Source organism: Tinamus guttatus, unplaced genomic scaffold (assembly GCF_059628265.1).
Source record: "Tinamus guttatus ecotype Peru unplaced genomic scaffold, ASM5962826v1 Tinamus_guttatus_pri_ptg000702l, whole genome shotgun sequence".
Taxonomy (NCBI): domain Eukaryota; kingdom Metazoa; phylum Chordata; class Aves; order Tinamiformes; family Tinamidae; genus Tinamus; species Tinamus guttatus.
In genome coordinates this window covers 708,891-729,744 of record NW_028289236.1, presented here as the reverse complement: position 1 = coordinate 729,744, position 20,854 = coordinate 708,891, and the positions used below count along the sequence as shown (strand labels likewise).

The window sequence follows — 20,854 nt, the reverse complement described above, 5'->3', positions numbered from 1 at the left end:
GATTTGTTAAGGTTTGAGACTTGAGAATCTTGACTGGCTTTGTGGAAAAAATGTGCTGCAAGAGATGAAAGCATCTAAAAGCCTAGGATTGTGAAACTGGTAAAAGGGGAAGTATTCCAAGAGACGGGGTTTCAGTCTTTCCTCTCTTGGCACTGATTCTGCTCTCTATCCTGACGTTCTTCTGCTTCTGGGTTGACATACAATTTTGGATTGCTACTAACTGATACCTCTGTGAGAATCCCAGGTTCCTTAGCTGGCATTTAAATACTTGAGTTCTATGCATTTTGATGGAAGAAGGGAAGGTTAAGTGGGAATTTGTTCATAGTCCCTAAGTATCTTTGCATACAAGGACATGGTTACGTGGGGACTCAGCAATTCATGAATGTTCAGCCAGAAACTGTGAACTTACACTGGAGTCTCTAGGGACGTTGTCCAACTTGTGAAATTTGAGGTGTTACAGTTAGTGAGTACAAGGATCCTTTCCTCCTTTAGAGATTTATGTCAGTGTGACTGGTGACCTGTTCTGGGGAAGGATATTATTGGCCCATCAAGAGGGAGGACCTTCAAAATGGGTAAGATTGGTAAGCCATTAACGCGGTGCAGTAAGGCTGCCTATAGAAACCAGGACTGAATTGAGCAATTCACAGTTGATCGTGAGGAAAATTTTAACTGATTTCTAAGTCATGTTGTCAAAAGGACAAACTTAAAAAATAAATAAATAAAAATGCAGGAGAAGTCCTGTAATTTCTTTAGAACACAGTGGTTGAAGTATCAGAAAGCTATGTCTTCAGCAAAGGAGAAATAAAACTTTGAGCAAGGGTCTACAGAAAAGTGAGATAGAAATAACCATCTCACAAAGATTATTAGAAATAATCAGAAATCCCACGTGCGTTGATTGATGGAGTTGGGTGTACCTTAGGACAAGAAGAGTTGATCTACAATGACACTGAAAAAGCTGAGAGATTTGGGAAAGGAGATTAAATCAGACAAGTAAAAATCATTCTGTAACATGAGAGAGAGAGGAGAAAAAAAAATAGGAAGGGGGCTCATAGCTGGCTATGAAAGAAGGGCCTAGACTAGCTGCAGCTTGTTGCGGGGACAGAGAGCTGGGTGCAAACTATTATAATAAAATCATTATGGTTGGAAAGGATTGTCAAGATCGAGTCCAACTGTAAACCTATCACACCACATCTGCTAAACCATGTCCCTAAGTGCCACCTAGCAGGAATTGGCAAAGAAGCACCAAGCAAGCATAGCCCAAGATGAGCTTTAACCAAATACAAAAGAAGTTTCTTATCTGCACAGCCCTGGCCTGGAGACTAGTTAAGTCTCTCGTAATGAGAGCTTTGCAGTGCAGGGCAATCTGGGTAAGGGTCTATTTTGAGTCAGCCTCAGTCTACCATGACATTTCACTTTCCTTTTGTGATTCAAACCTTCACTCCTGTTTTCTTCAGCACTCTTCTCTCCTCGTACCAATACTTCATCCCTTGCTCGGCTCTTATTTCTTACTCTCCTCTTTCGCACCTTTCACTTTCCATGCCTCTGTCTGAACTACTTCATTCACCCTCACTAAACCTTCCTCTTTCCTGCTGTCCAAGCAACGTGACACATGGGACATGCAGTCCTAGCAGTCTAGATGCCAGTCAGTATTATCATGGAAACACTAAAAGCAAGCTGCATCACATTAATGCCTTGTTGATGGAATTTCCTATAAATTTTTGTGGAGTTTGTACAGTACAGGACCAGCCGAAGGATCAGGACGCTCCATCTCCGTTCCTGTCTGTTCTCCTTCCCATTGTGCTATCTAAACAAACCGGAGTCTTTGGGGCCTCATCCTCTAATGATCTTGATCTCAAGTGAAAAACCACAAAGTTACAGATTTAGCCCTACATCTGGCAAGGTTTCAGTAATGCTGTAGGTTGAGAGGCTGCTTAAAATAAAAAGCTAGAAAGATCAAACTTATATATTTGTTAGCAAATAATAATTTATGTGCACACAAATGTTGTATATAAAAGCTGGATGCTAAGTAAATAAGAACAGTGATAGTGTAAAGGACTGAAACATTAACCTTGGAATAATAAAATAGGCAGAAGTGTGCAAAGCCTCAGGTCATGCTTCTGTGTTCTCAGTGACTCTCTAAACATCCTGGAGGAGTTGGCTTAGTGGCCTAAATCCCAGGAAATAACACTAAAGTATATGGTATCAAATGAACATTTGCTTTTCCTTCAGAAAGACTGGCTTTCTCCTCTTGCCACAATTCAAGAACACCAAGCACAGTGTGGGCTGCTGCTCAGGGTTGCCTCTTCTCTATAGATAGGTGGTTGTGTGAGGTGGATCATTCCTGAGTCCGCCATAAAACAGGCATACCAGTGCCTGTCAATGAGACTCATAGACAGATGTTTCCAGGCCCTTGGGGCATCCCCCAACTCTTAGATGAGGCATGTCAGGAATAACCTTCTCATTTACACTCTGGAGCTTTTATGATCTAGTTTAGTTTATGAAAATGTTCTTCATTTTTATTCTGTTTCTTGAAAGGCTGGAAGCTTGTGAAGATCCACTTGCTGATCTGCAGCTGCAGGATAGGTACACTGCCATGGACCCAGGTGGTGACAGTGATGACACTTGTTGGTGTCTGTCAGAAGTCTATAACATCGATGGAGACCACCTCCTGCAGAAGAGAGATGCCTTGGTGAATCTGGAGGTTTGTCGTTTGCTAGGGACCACGATTTGGGATTTTTTGCATGGGAGCTACCAGGGTTTATCTGTCCTTCAGACCGTAGCCCCTGATGCTTTTCCAGCAACAATACTGCCAGGGTAACTTGCAGCATATCAAGCATAACTGCAGAGCTGTGGGAGCAAAGTTAAAGTGCTCGGATGCTTCCTCCTGAATCCTCGCAGTGGGGAAAACAACTTGAGAAGAAACAGAGTCATCCAGCAGGTCAAAACGTGGGTGCATGGCTTTTGTCATGAGCAGGGCTTGGTTTCTGTGCCATGGGATGCTCCTTGTGGAAGAAAGCCTCCTGTGAAGGGATGAGATACGTGCCAGGGAGGGCTATGCTGAAGAGAAGCAGAGTCATGGGACAGAGCAGTTGTGTCTTGTCATGAGAGCAGGACAGGGAAGGGCCTTGTGCTCTCTCTGTAAAAGCAGCCTGATTTGTGGGTCAGATCTAATGTCTGTATGCAAGCTTGCATAGCATGGGGAAAAAGCAGGGAAAAAGTAGAAGTCCATGTGAAGAGCTGTAACTGCCTCTGAACTGCAGAGCCATGGAGGGATAGCTCTCTTGACAGAGGTGCTTTTCTTCAGAAAAAGTAGGGTGGGCAGGGATCACGCTCTATGTAAATAACAGAGCTGGGGGAAGTATGGATCAGAGGACAGACCAGTACAGATGACGCTGTAGTACTTGTCTGCTGCAGGCCACCTGATCAAGAAGAAGAAATAGATGAAGTCTATTCAGGTGGAGAAATCCTTAACAACTGCAGGTCCTGACACTCGCAAGTGACTTCAGCCACCCCAATATTTGCTGGAAGGGCACAAGGAAGACTGAACACAACCACTCAGAGACATTTCTGGAATGAATTGAAGACAAATTATTTATGCAAGTGAGTGGCCTGACTAGGGAAGACTGGTCTTTCATTGGAGATGTGAGGTCTGGAGGTAGCTTTGACTGCAGGGACTGTAAGAATGGGAAATCTGAGATCCTCAGAGGAGTAGACAAGGCCAGTAATAAAATGACAACCCTGAACCTGAGGAAAAGTGACTTTTCTGCTTATTCAGGAACCTGCTTTGATCCTATGGAAAATTGATGTGGATGGCAAAGGGAGCATTAGTTGATCTTCTAGGACAATGGTCCTTCCCACTGTGCAGAAAGTCAAGCAAGGATTGCAGAAGGCCAGCAAAGATGTCCATTGAGAGGTCCAAATTCTTCAAACACACACAGAAAATGGAAATACACAGGACGGAAGCAGAGAGAGGTTATTTGCGGGGAGAATACCAAGCTTGTGCACATGGGAATAGACTTAGGAAGAAAACAGAATCTGAGAAAATGGCAACTTAAAAAAGGATATAAATTCCACTGTTCAGTTTGTAGTTAGTAAAGATGCTGAGATTATTAACCATAAACTTAAAAATATATGAAAAGCAATTTCCATTGTTTTCACTAAACACTTTTAGAAATCTGGACTCTTGGTTTTCTTAACATGTTTAGAAAACAGGAGCCTCATATTGATCTCTAATCTCAGAAATGCATGAAGTGAGTAGAATCCCAGATAGCTGGAACACACACACACACACACCCCAAAAAAAAAAAAAAGGAAAAGACAACTTGCAGTAGCTATTAATTTTCCAGAGAACTGCAGCAAGCACATAAAGTTGTTTCAGATGTAAGTGATTTTTAAAACTGAAAGATTATGTTTTATTGGGAGTTATAACTCAGATGTTAAAAAATGGCCTACTACACAGCTTACAAAGTAACAGTTAAACACGCTGTAAATCACATTTAATTCCACAAGGGAGTGTGAATGAAATAGTAGCCATCAGTGCCTGTCTCCTTTATTGCAAACTCTATATAGCATAATAGAAGAGAGCAGAAAATGAAGTAGTGTCCAAGAATCCATGTGGATCCCCATTACAGAGAGGGAAAGAGATGATTGATTAAATTTTGATACTGCCTTGAAAGGCTCCTGCTACATGTTGTTTTTCCTCTAGCGATGCCTATGCTCACATTCTTTTTGCAAGAAAAAGAAAAACACAGCTAACAAGTTCAAGCATTTAATACAGCCAGTTATAAAACAAGATTTTTACCAAAAAAAGTGAAGAAAATGTTTTGAAGCTTCCTTTTTTTTTTTTTTTTAAAAAAAAAAAAGTGAATAAGACACACCAAAGAGGTAGTATGTCCGGGAACCCCATGACCTGGCTTCATGTGGCCATTTGTGATAGAGTTGTGATGATAACATTGCTGCACGTTTCATGAAAACTCATGTCTAAATAGAGGAACGAGACCAAAGCAGCAGCAAGGGAGGCAAGAGACATAGCCCAGTATGTGGTGTGCTAGGTGGCTTCCTGGAAGGTGGATGGAGTTATAACCTGAAGAGACGTCTTTGCTTAGACTTCTGATGTGCTGTTAGATATCAGTGCATCATCAGGAGCTGAATCCCTTCTCTTGACTAAAAATATTCAAGAAGACTCCAGAGGAGAAAAACAGCCTGTCTGTTTGGAGCTACAGAAGTGTTCCTGGGTTGGGATGATCCCATGAAATCCTTCTTTCCTGATTTTTGATCTTCCGGGGAATCTTTGAGAAGTTTCCTGTTCTGTCCATTAAACTAATTCTTCAGCAGCCACTTCCTCCAGAATGATTCCTTCTTCTATCAATGTATTTTGATATTTTAAATTTAAAATTCTGATTTAAAGCTGTGGTGCCTCTAGGTGCTGCTTGGGTGTTCCTGATGAACACTGATGCAGAAGATATTTTATAAATGTGGCTTTTTTAAACACTAGTACCATCACAGAATTGGATTTTTTTTAAATTGCTTTAAGCTGGTTGCTCAGACATTTTTCATGTATGCAGTTTGAGAAACTATAGATGAGGGTCAGTGGATTAGCAGCTTTCTGCGAAATCTCTCAAGACAAATTCTTCACTTTTGTAACTATGTGGGAGCAAAAGAGCTAAATTTGTTTTCCCCACGTGGGCCTAATTTGAGTGCCTTTACATGTCCACGTGGCTCTGAAGACTGAAGACAGAAAATTATGGCTCAGTAGATGAAGTGCCATTTTCCTGAAAGTCCTCACCGTTCTCCATGTTTTGGTAGGACATATGCCCCTATTTCATTTAGTTGTGCTAAAAATTGCTCATAGAAATGAAAAGCTGGAAATAAATCAATAAAAAGAGGTAACGCTCAGACTTGGACATCTCAGCAGGGTCTGGGTAAGGCTTGAGTATTTGAAAAGGCTAAGATGCAAGTTATTCTCTTTTGAAATGTTCTTATTTTATTTGTTCCACACAGGATGCGTTACTAAGATGGTAAGAGAAGGAAGAAGGGTGAAATAAAGAGGAAAACTATTTGATGGCATAAATATGTGGGGCAGCAATGCCAACCACAAACAGGGGCCTCATCATGGAAGAAGTATGACTTCTTCCAGCTTGTTTTTTTGAGGAAAAAAAAAAAATCCCTTCTGCTCCAAACATGACAACTTTGCTCCACCCCAGTGTGCACCCTTGAAGGGGGCTAAGCTGGAGGGGGTCCGTCCTGAGGTGTTGGTGGACCCACAGTGACTCTCTGTGGATGCTTGAAGCTATTGCAAACTAGGCGCTGCCTGACACGGTTTTGAAGGAGGAGAAATATAGAAGGCAGTTTCCTGTCTGCAAGGGAATAGAGGAACTTAGCTGGAGAAGTCTCTGCGGCTCCCAACTGATCCTCTTCACTTCCCTAAAAATACAAACCCCAAACGCCCCCAAAAAGGGAATCCAGCCATTCCAGCAGAAGATGCAGAAGCCTTCTTGATACAAGCAATTCCTCAAAATCATCATCCTGACACATCCTGAGGCTTTTCGGAAGAAATTTTGATGAAGTTGTTTTCCAGGTAGGAGGAATTTTCTTTTTTCATAGCGTTCATACAGCTGTTGAGGGCTCCTTAGATGGGAACAAAAGAACGAGATTTTAAAATCCCAGGTCTTGGCTTATGCCAGTGTTTGCCTCTGCTGAAATATTTTCAAACAAGCTGCTAATTTCAATCATGTTGCATTTAGACGGTACGTGCTATGGAAAAGGAAGATGTTTTTCTGTTCTTTTCACGTTTTGGAGAGTTCAAGCATTTTTCCAAGTGCAAGATTTTTTTCAAGGTGCGGGTATTTTGAGCCTCAGATTACTATGCACCAGGGCCCAGAGTCTAGAAACTCCTTCTCTCAAGACCTGTTGAAACAAATTCTCTCCTAGTGTAACTTAACTGCATTCATTAGTTATGGCGCAATTAAGTCATTGTCTGTAGCACTAATAGCGTGGTGTCCTCCTGCTGCCGTGAAGCATGGCGACTGATCTGCCATAGGACTCTTCTGTGGCTTTTAAAAATGATCAGCAATAAAGGTATGTATTTTAGAATAGACTGACATAGAATTTGTATTTCCTACATGCACTTAACTTCATTTGCACAGACTCTTCTCTTTTTTCCAACTGCAACAGCCTCTTCGCAAATCCTGGTGCAGTTTGTTGTGCTTATTTTGGGGATTAGCTAATTATGTAGCTCTTTCTGGTTTCTGAACTCCTGCCTCAGTGCTGTGAATTGTAAAATGTGTATTTGATCCTGGTTTGCAGCTACTGAAGCTCTAGCAGTTTGCTGGCAGCTATGACTGTACAAAAGCGTTTGCAGTATTCCCCAGCACTGGCATGTGCTGTCCCGTGGAAGGAGACTGGTCTTGCAGAGGGTGGGACAGTCTCCGGGAGGAGGCTGCTTCTCCCAGCTGCAGCCACCCTTTCTGCAGTTTTGGCCTCCTTTCCCCGTGCCTTGGAGTGGTTCAAGTCCCGTAAGCATTGCAGCAGGATAGCTGCACTGGGCAGGAAATCATCGCGCTGGATGGTGTACCCAGGAGTAAATGTCAGAATGAGTTTGGGTAGAGAATGTGACAAACACCTTAATTCCTTCCATGTGCAATTTTCAAGTGCAACATATGAATGAGGAAGAGGATCGGCATTTCTATAAACTTTTTTTCCACAAATTTTTCCCTTTTTTTTTTTTTTTTTTTTTTTTTTTTTTTTTTTAACGTGAAAAAGATTTCATGGAGCAAAATGCTGTCTGCACATCTGGATAGTAGCACAGCAGTACCCCTTGGTCATGATCACAGAAAAAAAAAAAGTTGGGATTCGAATTGGATGATAGACCAGCAGTGCAGTTTTAAAATTTAGTCTGTATAGCTAGTGTAATTTTTCTTTCTTGATAGTGACATGATTTTGGTGAACTTAACTCTTTGCAAGGAGCTTAGTTAGCTTAGAATGAGGAACACCTGAATTTTTGTAAAGCTACAGTGAGTGTTATAATATTGAAGGAGAAAGGTAAGGTGAACCAGGAGGAACTTCAGCCATATGAATGTGTGCAGTAAGACAGACTGTGCGCTATCCTCGCCAGACATTTTAGATGAACTTTCTAGTACGTTAAAATCTTATAAACTGCCTCTGCTTTCTGTAGCACCACTTGTCTTTAAAAGGTCAGTTGTATTTGCAGGAATTTCCCCCTCTGCTTTATGAAATTAGAGACTCTTTCTCTCCCACGCCCATCGAGATTGTGCAGTTAGTTGTAAGCGTGCAACAAACCAAAAGGAATTTGTACGTTCTCAAGAGTCATTGCAACTCATTTATTTGCATTAATATTATCCTTAATTCAGTTGTTCATGGTGGAAAGAAGTATCCATGAGCAGAGAACTTAAGGCCTCCTGCAAGGCTGTGGTCCTATGCAGGTAATTTCATACAGATTTGCAATCGTATGGGTAGGGACCGAGTCGCCTGGGGTCTTGAGCGTGGGAGCATCAGGCACTACTGACTGGGTCAAGACTATACATTTTTCTACTGAGCATTTGGGACCTCAGGTGGAAGTATAGTCCTTAACACAGCCTACCGCTCTCCTAATTGGTTTAATGGACCTAAAATCATTTCTGAAGTTTCCCTGGGTTTTTCCTTGCATTTTATGTATTTTTCTTGTGAGGAAATAGATGTATCAATTAAGAGTACAAATACTGAGAGAAAGATATTTTGAGAGAAATCCTTGTGAGGCTTTATTCCTAAAATACCTCGGCCCTTGCCAAAGGATGGGAGAGAGGGTAAGGCAGAATAGCATGGGCAAAACTAGATATTCAAATATCTTTTGGGAGTCGGCTCCCAAAATCATAATATTCAGTTTGATTGTTGTTTGTTTGTTTTGCTTGTTTGTTTTTCTGTCCTGTGACTGCTCAAAAATTTTCTTCTATACGCATAAAATGTAGTAATCTGAAATATACCCTTTTGTCAGTGAAATCCGAGATTTCCATTGAGAAGCTTCACAGCGGGGGGGTGGGGCACTAAGGAAAACAGTTGTTGTGATTCTATCATAAGTCTCCTAATAACAACACTGGGAAGGATGATGGAGTAGAAACCGTTGTCCAGTCCAGTCTAGGAGATTCCCTAAGCAGAATCCAGCATCTACGGCAAACTTCACCCTCTCCATTCATTCACCCTTAATGAAGTCACCAAACAGGATTTTAGCATAGAAGAAGGCTAATGTAGCTCCATGTGCTGAGATATGGGAACAATTAATATAATGCGTGGGGTAGGAACCGGTGTATACTTTACAGCCCTAAGTGCTCACAGCCCAGTCCTCCAGCTATGGAAAGTCCCCGGCACTACCTGGAAAGCTGAGGTTGGAAAAGGAATGGATGTGGCTGTGCTGGAAGTGACTGCTTGTGGCATGAAGGCAAGGATGAGATGGAGAGAGAGGTCCTGTCTAAAGGATCAGGATAGGGGCGTTGACGTGGGAGGTGGATGGAGAGCTTGTGCCACTAGGTGGCATGGGCAGCAAAACTGTAAAAAGTAATAATAATAATAATTTATTAAAGGAGCCTATATACTAAAGTGGAAAAAGAAGATCGTGTGTAATAGCATAGCAGAGAAGTGACGTTATGCCCAATGAAGTAGTTGTGTTTTGAGAAGTATTTTTTCTGCATGGCTTTTTTGTCTGTGTAGTGGCAAAGGCCATAGTGCTTAGCTGTGGGCAAGGGCAGTCTTGGGACAGAGCTGCCCCTTGTTGTCTGTGTAGTTTTAACTGCCCCCTCTGTCATCTGTGTGACTGCCTGGAGAGAAGCTCCTCTTCACTGTGCCTTCCTCACCCACACATGTGGCAGGAGGAAGGGAGGTGGTTAAACTCGGGACACTGTGATCTCTGAGTCAGATATTTGGCCAAACCTCCAGTATTCCCAGCCTCTCCAAAATACAGTGTGTCCAGCTTCCTGCGTAATCACGGAGGACTGGCTTTAAAATGATTCAGTCTAAAGGCACAAAGCTGGTTTTTCTTTAAAGAAATCAGTATCTCCTGCAGCTCAGCTTTGTGGAGGACAGGTAAGGTGTGAAAAGCCTGTATAAAGGGCAGAGTGAGGAAGCCTTGATCTTAGCCAAAATGCCTCTTTAACATTAGAACAAGTGTTTTACACGTATAACATCTATTCTCTTTTAACACAATAAAAATTAAGCCACAGTGACCTAACCAGAGACTTTATGCAGCCACATTTGTTTGTTTGCTTTGTTTTTTGATGAATAGCTTTGTAGCTTTTCTGAGCTCATCGGTGGAGAAGGAAGGAAAGGACCAAGGGCTGAGGTTTTCAACAGGGGCATTTGGGTGCTAATCTGGAGGTATATGAGAGGAATGGGCCTGACTTGCTTTGAATTGGCCACCAAGCAGAAAAGTAGCTTTGCCAGTATGTGGTCTGTGTACACTGAAGCTGCCATGCTAGCACGGGTGTCCTCCAGTCGCAAAGACAAGATAATGTCTTCCTCTGTATTCCTTGCGGATAATAACTGTTGCATGTATTTTGTCTTGGAATATCTTTTCATCTCCTGGTTCCTTGTGAACGCTTGCCTGCATCTCCAGGGCCTTTTCAGAGTAGTTCTCTGCTTTTCCTGCATCTGAAGTTATCGTAACCCTCTGCAGAACCTACACCAAACTCTACACATGTGCAGCTGGACTTTAGAGACCTAGTGATGTGTTGAATATTAAAGCCATGCTCTTCCTGAAATGCTTGTTTATCCTGCCTTCATTCCATGGGTTGTGCATGCTACACAGCAGCACTGTTAAGCAAGGGGCATGTGCAGGATCACCATGGCAAGGTGCAGGCTGAAGGGTCCTGCACTCACTCCACCTGCCCAGTGGGAGCACAATGAATGCAGGTGGTTACTTCCACATGGGTCCAGGGTGATGTCACTGGAACTGATGTGGTTATGGGGAAGCTGGACTGTATCTGGGCAGTAACTGTGGAATGGGAAGCTCCTGAGGTGCTGCCTGCAGCTCCATCACTTGATCTCTCCCCTCAGAGTAACGGAGGAGCTCAAGTACTTCTAAATCATTTTTACCAGACTCCAGCAAAATAACTATTTTGCAGTTACTTAGCTTTCAGATCAGTATAAAAATCTACATTGGAAACCCAGAGACTCATCCCCTTTTTTGCATCATGGTAAGAGAGAAGTCATATGTAAATAGCAGAGTTGCTACGTAGGGTTTATAAGGAGCATTGGCTGGCTCTGTGCATACCCAGCAGAGCTGGGAGGTGGTATATTGTGCTTAACAGGTTACTTGTATTTTCCTATAGGTATTTAAATATCCAGAGGAACTGCTGAGATGTTCCAGCAAGCCTTTTTTTCGACTCTTCTTTGTATGGTGCTAGTTCCTCTCCATGCTCAGCTTGATGTGGATTCTGGAGACATCAGTACTAGCTCCTGTGCAGGTATCAACCAGATAATTTGGGTGTCTCTCTCTGTTCTTTGTAGGTAGCAATTTTATGGAAAGCTGTTACTATCCTCAGTTCAAGAGACTGTTTGCAAGGAACTAAATTTGTCTTGTTTCACTTAACCTGTTTCTTTGCACTCCTGGGCAGCACCCTGGCCCAGTGATCTGTCATTATGTAGGAAACACCATCTTTGGACCAAATTCTTCATTTCTGAGTTTGTATCAGAGTGCAGAGAGTTAAGAAGTGAAGAGTTCAGAACTGCCAGTGGTGGATTCTCCGAGCTGTTGCAGTACTAAGTATAAATCAGTCTCCAGAATTGAATTCTGCATCTGATATTAAAAATAATCGATTTTGAATTTGATTATTTCAGCACTTTTTGGTTGCAGTGTGTGAAGTTTCTTTATATGTCTGGCCTGGCTAGCTGAAAACAGTAATGTTTTCAAGATGGATTCAACAGAGGGCAGATCTTACAATTTTGCAGTCCTTGATAGTTTAAAAAAAAAAAATCTTCTGACATGAATATAGATATTACTGCTAGAGCTAGGGTCGTGGGTATTTTTGTTTGGGGTCTTTTTGTTTGTTTGTTTTTGCCAGTACTGGAATTGGGTATGCTCTTTTTGAAACTGTCCATAGCTCAGAGAGAGCAACTAGCAGTGTTTCTTCCAATTATTTCCAGAAGGAAATAATTTATGATTAGTAGGATTTGCAGCACCCTTAAAGGAATCTGAATCTCATGCCTTGTGCTGTCGTTTGCTCTTTTTTAAATTCTGCATACCTTGAAGTCTGCAATCCATGTTTCTGGGGATTAGAGAAGGGGACGCAATGTTATGTAAAGTGCTGTAACACGTCGTTGTCTCCCTGCAGAAAAGAGAGACTGCCCCATCAATGTGTACTTCATCATTGACACTTCAGAGAGTGTTGCTCTGCAGACTGTGCCTATCCAGAGCCTTGTGGATCAAATAAAGCGGTTCATCCCTGTGTTTATCAATAAACTGGAGAATGAGGTCTACCAGAACCAAGTCTCCATCACTTGGAGGTTTGGAGGCCTTCATTACTCAGATGTGGTGGAAATTTACAGCCCTTTGACGAGCAGCAAAGACACATACCTCACCAAGCTGTACGCTATTAATTACCTTGGCCGGGGCACCTTCACAGACTGCGCTATCTCCAACATGACAGAGCAGATCCAGAGCCAGATGGCCCCTGGTGTGAACTTTGCAGTGGTCATCACAGATGGCCATGTAACTGGCAGTCCCTGCGGGGGAATGAAGATGCAGGCCGAGAGGGCCCGGGACATGGGGATCAAGCTCTTTGCAGTGGCCCCCAGCGACAACGTGTACGAGCAGGGGCTGCGGGAGATTGCGAACCTGCCGCATGAGCTCTATCGCAACAACTATGCCATCACACAGAAAGACACCCTGGACATCGATGTGAACACTACAGACAGGATAATCCAAGTCATGGTACGTGCTGTTGATCCACGCTGATGCTCTTACTTCAACTGGAGACAGAGTGTATAATGATAGCAAGTATATAAAAGGGCCCACTAAACAGTGTCAGCAGTAAACAAGGCTGGGTCAATAGTGAAGGTGTGTGGCTGAGAGGTGGGATGCTTTGAGAGTCCTGCAGCGATCAACAGAGCTCTGTTGAGCACCTGTAACAGGGGAAAGTCTTATTGTTTCTCATCCTTTTTTATGTCCTTCCAGTCTTTCCAGTAGTTTTTGGTCAAAGGGAGTTTTGAGTACATCAAGTTTCTCTGATTAGTTGCTAAAGCAGAACTCCTTGTTTGGCACCTCTGTTCCCCAGTGTTTCTAGATAGGCTGCCGTCCAAATAATGTCTGCTCCATGAAGTCAGCTCCTTGCTGCCTCCCAGAGGCCTAGGACCATGGGGAAAAGCATGCAGAAATGAGATCAGTGAGGGTCCCTGATTTCTCTGTCAGATATCAGAATGGGGTTTAAAGCTCCATCTGTAAAGCATTGCTTATCAGGTATATCTAAAGTTATGGGACCTTTACCATCCTTCTCCCTGATAGTAATATACATCTCCAAGAGGAGACACGTGTCTCTGCTGTTTTTCTCTCGGAGCTGACTGTCTTACTGATTATGTTTGTCCTGTTTTCTCCTTTGCAGAAACATGAAGCCTACGGAGAGGTGAGTGAGCAGCATCTTCATGCCATTTCCAGGAAACACAGCTTAAAGCTTCCTTGCTTAGAGAAGACCATCTAATACCTCAAAAGAGGGGAGCTGATTTTACTCTGAGCTGCATAAGACAGGAGGTCTGTCTACCTGTGGAAGACTGTGCAGGGTCTGGAGACCTGTTGTTTACCTCACAGTTAACCTCCCTTTCTGCCTCTCCATCCCTGTGATTTCCCTCATATCATTGAACTCGGGTCTATTCACTTTATCTCTCAGGGGTGCCTCATCTCATCATCTTGGGTTTGGAGACCGGTTTTGTAGGTGGTCTGCAAACTGAGACTAATGAAAGCTGATTTCATGTGAATGGACCTTAGCCCACCAAGAGAGATGCATGAAGAATGAGGCCCCAAAATGCTTGTGAATTGCATTAAGAGCCTTAGAACATCAAGCCCAGAATGCCTTTTACAAGACATTTAGCAGTCCTGTTCTTTGAGTTTGGGCCCAGAGCCAAACCAAGATGAATGTGCTTGTAGTAACTTTCTGCTTTTAATTTATGGGTAGGATTTTTCAGCATGTTTGTTGCTGTCTGAAATGCAATCCCACTGGATCAGTATTTATTACTGGTTTATCATGGGCAGTTTTTAACCACTGCAAGCAATGGAAGAGAGGTGTGGGCAGCAGAGAGTCCTGCTGCACACCACCATGCCTTGGATGCATGCTGGCTCAGAACATGACGTGAAAGGCATGCTGCTGCTGCAAACCTCCCGTTTAACTTTGTATTTTTCAGTGCTACAAGATGAGCTGCCTGGAGATTGCAGGTCCACCTGGTCCCAAGGGGTATCGAGGGCAGAAGGTAAGTCGTCCTTTGGCATGTTAGAGCACCTTTGATGCATGAAAATCTGTTAGGACAGCAGGAGCAAGGCAGAAATTTTCTCAAAAGCAGGATACTCACTTGTGCGGAGTGTCCAATTCTACCAAAAGCCACAGCATGCTTCAGCCTCTGTTGAGCCAGACTGCGAGTTTCCCTGCCCATACAGCATTTTTCCCACCTTACCTGGAAAAACCAGGTCCATTTCCATAAGCATGCTAGTGGAGACCCTCTAGGAGCATCCAAAGGCAGCCTGATGATACCAGAAAGAGTCTTTTATTTACAGTCAACACCAAGCCCTGACTTATGGTTTGTTTTGTGCTTAGGGTGCGAAGGGCAACATGGGTGAACCAGGCTCCCCTGGACTGAAGGGGCGACAGGTGAGTTATGGAAACTTTTCCCTCTGCTGCAGTTAGCAGTGTTCTTTCAGCACTAAGTGGAGCTGCATCTGTATTGCACCCTAACTAATTCTCAGTTTTTCCTTTCTTTAAGGGTGACCCAGGTATTGAAGGGCCAATTGGATACCCTGGTCCCAAGGTAAGAATCATCTAGCCAGTGACTGAGCAGTTTTGCATTCATTGTTTTATTCTTGTAGGGTGTTTGTTTGGGATTGTTTGGTTGGTTTGACTTTTTTCAAAGCTGGGGGAGATTTGGGATAACTTTCCACTATTCAATATTGCTTACCTTCTTGTCCCTACCCTGCGTTACCCTGCCCTACTGGAAGTAGAGGTCAGATATCACTCAATTCCTCAACTTTGTACTTGAATGCCACCATCTTCAAAGTGAGGTCCCTGCCATATCTTTCTCCTCCAATATCCTCTGACTAGCACTGAAGGGGTTCTGTAACTCCAGCTGCTTTGATTCATGCGCTTGATGCAATCTTAAGAATTGATGCTGATATTGCTTCTGGAAAGTATGGGCAACATTGGGATTCAACTGCTGCTTATAGGTAGGCGTGTGCCTGTCCTCAGTGGTGCAGAAGAATCTGCTTCTCAACCTGGCCATCTTCGTCTCACCTCTGAGTTCCCCCGTGTGTCTTCTATCTCTGCTTCATTCCCTGCCTAGAGTCCCCAAGTACTAATAAAGTTTTTTGTTTTTTTGTGGTTTTTTTTTTGTCTTTTGTCTTTTTCTAGGGTGTTCCAGGACTGAAAGGAGAAAAGGTGAGAAAAAAACTCTTGTAGTGTGATTGATCACAGGTCCAGAGAGCATCTGTTTGTTGTAATGAAGGGATGTTTGAATCAGAGCGTAGCCATGGTTGTGGGAATAATAATCCTATTAAGTACTTGAGGAAATGAGGAGAGATTTTTCTAGGGTTTCTCAAGGGCTGTGTCCTGGATGTTCTTGCTTAGCCACTTGGAAAGTGGGGTAGTCTATTAAATTTCAACATTTGATGTTCAAAAATGTAGGTGGTGTCTTTATAACAAACTAAAGCAAAAGCTGATCCAGTGCTGGTGTAGATCTCTCTCCTTGTGACATTAGGAGAAATGCAGCACTTTGCACCAGCTGATGATCTGGTCAGTGGAGACTGAGGCAAGGAACTTTCTGGAGAAATAGATCCCAGCTAGAGGAAGTAGGGAGTGACAGACTGCAGAGACGTTTGCACAAAATTGCATTTGAGTAGCCACAGTCCCCTTACGCACAAATTGAGGAACCAGAAGGAAATTGTGTGAGCCTAGCTGTTCTGCCTTGGGACATGGACTTATGGTGTGATGAGCGTGATGGAGATGGGCTGACTCCTGTCTTTTTTTTTTCCAGGGCGAGATTGGATCTGATGGACGAAGGGTAAGAAAGGACCTTTCCTACCTTGCATGTTGTTCCAGCTTTAAACCTTTGAATGTCTCTAACAAATAATGGATTTTTTTTTTCCCCTTGATTCTAGGGTGCTGCTGGCTTGGCAGGCCGGAATGGCACTGATGGACAGAAGGTAACAGCACTGGGAACACACTGTAATTTCACATCCATTGTTTCATTTCTTTACATCCCATCTTCCTCACAGATAATTTTGTTTCTCCAGTTCCACCCACTTCCACCCTGTTCTTACTGAAGTTTCTAAGAGCTTGTTTGCACATTATTCTGCAATGTCCTGTATAAATAATTGAGTTAGAGATGTATTCTTTTGAGTCACAGAAGTGCTGTGCCTTTATCAGCAACCGCTCTACAAGAATATATAGCCAGGTCTGTGCTCCTGCATCAGAATTTGGGTGTAGAGAGCTCATCTTTAGCGTTAGTGACCTACATACACCCACTGCAGGATGCATATGTTGTCTTCACAGGCGTTTGATTTTCACGGGCAATTTCTTGTGAAGTCTAAGGTTTCATCTCTTCAGTGCAGCTTGTTCTTACTGTTAAGGTTGTAAGGCCAAGTTCCCCTGTAACTCTATAACCCTATAACAAAGTCCCCAAAATCCCCCACTGCTTCTAAGGTAATTGAGGTTTCAGCTGGCCTTGTTTGCTGGCCAGTATACATAGGTTTTGCTCTGCACATTATTTTTTCCCAAATAAGGAGAACTATGAGTTAATGCCAGTTCTTCCTTCTGTGTACAAACTGCCTGCTGAAGCCCTAAAGCTCAGAAGTCCTTTAGAAATTTGACACAAGGCTATGGTTTCCTCAGACCATTAAGTCAACCTGGCAAGGAGGGAAGCTGAGCTTTGTCTTTCAGCGTCAATAAACTTTTTGATTGACTTAATTGTGTCATGAAATTAAGCTCCAAGTGTTAGTGAAAAGCTGAAAATGACCAGTAATGTCCCTGATGCAAAAGGCAGTAAATGCTAGCACATGGATGACCTAAGTGTTTGATGTTGCCTTTCCGGCGCCTTTCCAGCTGGGACTAGCTACACAAAGAAGTTCTGGAGCACAGAGCTAGGCTGTCATTACCTAAGATTACTCGTAGATATAACCTGATACTTCATGTCTGAACTAATCTGTTGCAAGACACACAACAGAGGACCAGCACAACCTTGGGCATGAATGATCCTGAAATCCAGTTTCGAGAGAGATTTTCACAAGCCTTGAGTTTTGACCCAGGGCATGTATGCAGGGCAGGGAGTATGCTTGAATTTGCAGCAATAGCCCTCCAACCATTCAGGATTTAGCATTTGTATCCCCATACCACAGACAGCCTCGCTTGTCTCAAGGAATATATTTGCTTTTTATTCTTTTGATTCTATTGATTACAGGTATGTTCAGCTGATAATGTTAAAGATTTTTTTGTGTGTTTTTTTTTTTTTTTCTGAATGTTCTCTCTCCAGGGCAGGCTGGGGAGAATTGGACCACCAGGCTGTAAGGGAGACCCTGGTGACAAGGTACAAATGCATTACTCTTTCATCCAGCAGATCAGATGAGCAGTCCCATTAACTTTACCTGGTGAATGGTGCTTTACCTTACCACCGCATGTGGTGAGAAATGACTGATAAGAGGTTACTAGCCCATTTTCTTTGTGTTGCATGTTTGAGTTCTAAGCTTGAATGACTGATGAGAGGTTGCTAGCCCATTTTCTATATATTGCATATTTGAGCCTCAGGCTTGCAGCAGGGAGCACAGCCTTTCCATAGACAGGAAAACTGGGATTCCCCCAGTGTTGTTCTATTCTATGTATGGAATGCTCCTTTCCTTAAGAGTAGCAGCAAGGAGAAATTGAGTTTGAGTCACTAGAGTGACTTCTAAAGGTGTTATTTTATTCTGCAAGAAAGTTGTATGTTGCTGGTACTGAAAAATACATGCTTCTTTATTCTTTCCCTCCCTAGGGCCCTGATGGCTACCCAGGAGATGCAGGAGACCAGGGACAAAGAGGAGATGAAGGTGCAAAGGTACATATATGCTGAACAGTGGCCTGAGAATATGGAGAGAGACCACCAGAGGGGACAACTGAACACTATTTGCTGTATTTATTCTTAACTCCATTGGTACTCATGGGGCTGGTAAGCTCTGTCCTACCTCTGGTGCATGGATCCCATCACCGGAAGTGGGAACCAAGGGAAGAGTTTTGCTGACCGTCCCCTTTTGGTTCCACACGGTACATGTCAGCGGTGTACAGCAAAATCCCAGTGTCAGTAATGACCTTTGCTCTCTGGCTGTTTCAGGGAGATCCTGGCCGGCCTGGTCGCAGTGGACCTCCAGGACCTCCAGGGGAAAAGGGGAGCCCGGTAGGTTCATGCAATGTTTATGTCTCGGTTGTCTTACCAGAATCCAGAGCATTATCAGTTGCAGAGAATGAACCACTGGTTGCAGGGCAACTGTTACACAAAGACAATAGGGTTGTGTTTGGATATGTATCTGTTCAAAGATGGTTGTATGATACAGGAAAACAGATGTGCACTTTGCTCTGTCTTCACTCAACTCTTATTTCTTTTCCAAGGGTATTCCTGGAAATGCTGGAGCCCAAGGACCTCCTGGAAGCAAGGGAGGACGAGGTGAACCAGGACCTCCTGGACCTAAAGGAGAGCCTGTAAGTTTCTGAATAGCTCCCCCAGAAGTGTGCACACTGCAAAAGTGTGATCCAGGTATACAGACAAACATCGGGCAGGCCATCAGGAAAGGCAACAGAAACCTATTACCTTGATGTCTGAGCAAGGCCCAGAAACAACCCTGCTAGCCTTCTGCTTATCTCCCTGTCTGCTGTCCTTAATAAATCCCAGTGTGAGTGCTAACGCCTGCCTGGAGCTCATCTTAACCTTGGCAGGGTTGGGTGAGGACACAGGAGAGTTGTCTCTGAGTTTTTCTTGGGAGTTCACACCAAAGATGAGACAACAAATGCTTCATATTTGTCAAGTAGCTTAAATTGTCTGCTTCTTGTATAGTTCACATATTTTTCCTCTCTTTTCTTAAAATTGCTTTAGACTTGTTTCTGCCAGCTAGATATTATCCAGTCTCCTTAATTGCAAAGAAAGCATTAAAAACATGGAGCACAAGAACCATCTGAGCTTTCAGAAACCTGAAACAGTCTGCCTCATCTTAAGAGCTGTACCTGTGTATTTCTAAATCTGATGTCTTACAGGCGACACCATAAGCCGTTTCACTTCAATCATTTCAGAGGAGCATCCCATAGTGCCCCCAAACGCTTCTGTGCATGCCCAAATACTCTTTGGCTATCCTCTAGCAAGTACCCCAGAGTACTGGCTTCTCATAGCAGTGGACCAAGGATAACATCCCCATGAAGAATAAAGCAGCACAGCTCCACCAGCATCAAGAGGACAGCCTAGCTGGTGCAGATCAGTTGATGTGTTTATGTGGGATACAGTGGGGAAAGCTAAGACAGATGAGCTAAAAATAATGCAGAGTATTTTATCCTGCGGGGATGAACCATGAGTGTCAGTATGGACACTGCAACAACACCCATCTCAAGAGAATCATGTGGTTCTGACTTCCAAGAGCCTCCAAGCAGTACCTAGCATGGGCATGCATGTTCCTCTGCTGCTGGGATGCTAAGTGGGGATAGGAGATGTGTTTCTTGAACTAGGAGGGAAAAGACAGGTAGCCAAGCATCAGTGTTTCAGGTAGCATCTCTGTTTCCATCCAGTTTATGTGATTGCTTTCTGTATCTGCCAAGGGTCGACGTGGAGATCCAGGGACAAAAGGCAGTAAAGGGAGCCCTGGAACCAAGGGAGAAAGGGTGAGTAAAGCAACTACACACATCATTGCAAACTGAGGTGTGTAGGCCTGAGTGATGCACTGCTGCCAAGCAATGCAAGAGCCCTAGGTCAGGGCTGGAAATTGCAGAGCACAGTGCTGCACGCATGTTCTGCTCCCATTGTGTCTGTCCTGACCTCAAGGAGCCAAGACAATAAGCTCTGAAAGAGCAAGTACATGCTACTCTACCTGACTTGATCCAGACCTGAGTGAGGATGAAGGACAGTAATGCTAAAGGCTGGGAGTTGTGTTCAGAGAGTGTTCTGCCCTGACTTCCTCACTTGAACTGGTGCTAAGAAGCATCAGATTTGAGAACAGCATTACTGCTCGTCACTCCCCAGAGGACTTCCTGGCACACCACTGGATTTGGGAAACCTACCTGACAAGGAATATCTTTATCTTCATAACAGGGAGATCCTGGTCCAGAGGGTCCTCGTGGCCTGCCCGGAGAGGTTGGAAGCAAAGGAGCAAGGGTAAGGACAGCCCACCAGCTCCTTCCACCAAATGTGTATGTGATGCAGCCATCCCTTCCCTCTGGCTGGACAGTCCTCACTCCCCACCTGCGCTTGTGCAGAGGGGGCCGGTCACACAGCTGAGCAGTGCTCACTGCACAGAGAGTGAAGCTGGGGTTTGTGGTTGGAGAGGACTCTCTGCCATGGGGCAGTCTCTTAGATGACTTGACAGCAGAAGAGGAGCTTGTTTGGAATTGTCCATATGACTTGGAGGGGTGTATCTGTCTGCTTCTGTGTCTTCTCAGTTCTTACTTTGCTT

The 20,854-nt window shown here is 43.7% G+C and overlaps 1 protein-coding gene across 4 annotated transcripts in view; it reads left to right on the top strand.

The window, feature by feature from the left end:
- Positions 1–6,344: 6,344 nt before the first annotated feature.
- Positions 6,345–20,854, top strand: part of COL6A2 (collagen type VI alpha 2 chain) — a 29,933-nt gene continuing 15,423 nt past the window's right edge. Inside the window, exons 1-16 of one of the 4 annotated variants that reach the window (XM_010228489.2) lie at positions 6,345–6,577; positions 11,316–11,450; positions 12,318–12,916; positions 13,584–13,604; positions 14,377–14,442; positions 14,784–14,837; positions 14,950–14,994; positions 15,591–15,617; positions 16,213–16,239; positions 16,337–16,381; positions 17,707–17,760; positions 18,202–18,264; positions 18,538–18,600; positions 18,813–18,902; positions 20,004–20,066; positions 20,494–20,556. In XM_010228489.2, the coding sequence (XP_010226791.1) occupies positions 11,345–11,450; positions 12,318–12,916; positions 13,584–13,604; positions 14,377–14,442; positions 14,784–14,837; positions 14,950–14,994; positions 15,591–15,617; positions 16,213–16,239; positions 16,337–16,381; positions 17,707–17,760; positions 18,202–18,264; positions 18,538–18,600; positions 18,813–18,902; positions 20,004–20,066; positions 20,494–20,556 (1,386 nt within the window). In that variant the 5' untranslated portion in view covers positions 6,345–6,577; positions 11,316–11,344. Of the gene's footprint in view, positions 6,578–11,315; positions 11,451–12,317; positions 12,924–13,583; positions 13,605–14,362; positions 14,443–14,783; positions 14,838–14,949; positions 14,995–15,590; positions 15,618–16,212; positions 16,240–16,336; positions 16,382–17,706; positions 17,761–18,201; positions 18,265–18,537; positions 18,601–18,812; positions 18,903–20,003; positions 20,067–20,493; positions 20,557–20,854 lie in introns of all 4 variants that reach the window. The other 3 variants (XM_088536710.1, XM_010228488.2, XM_088536709.1) reach the window with 3 other exon arrangements.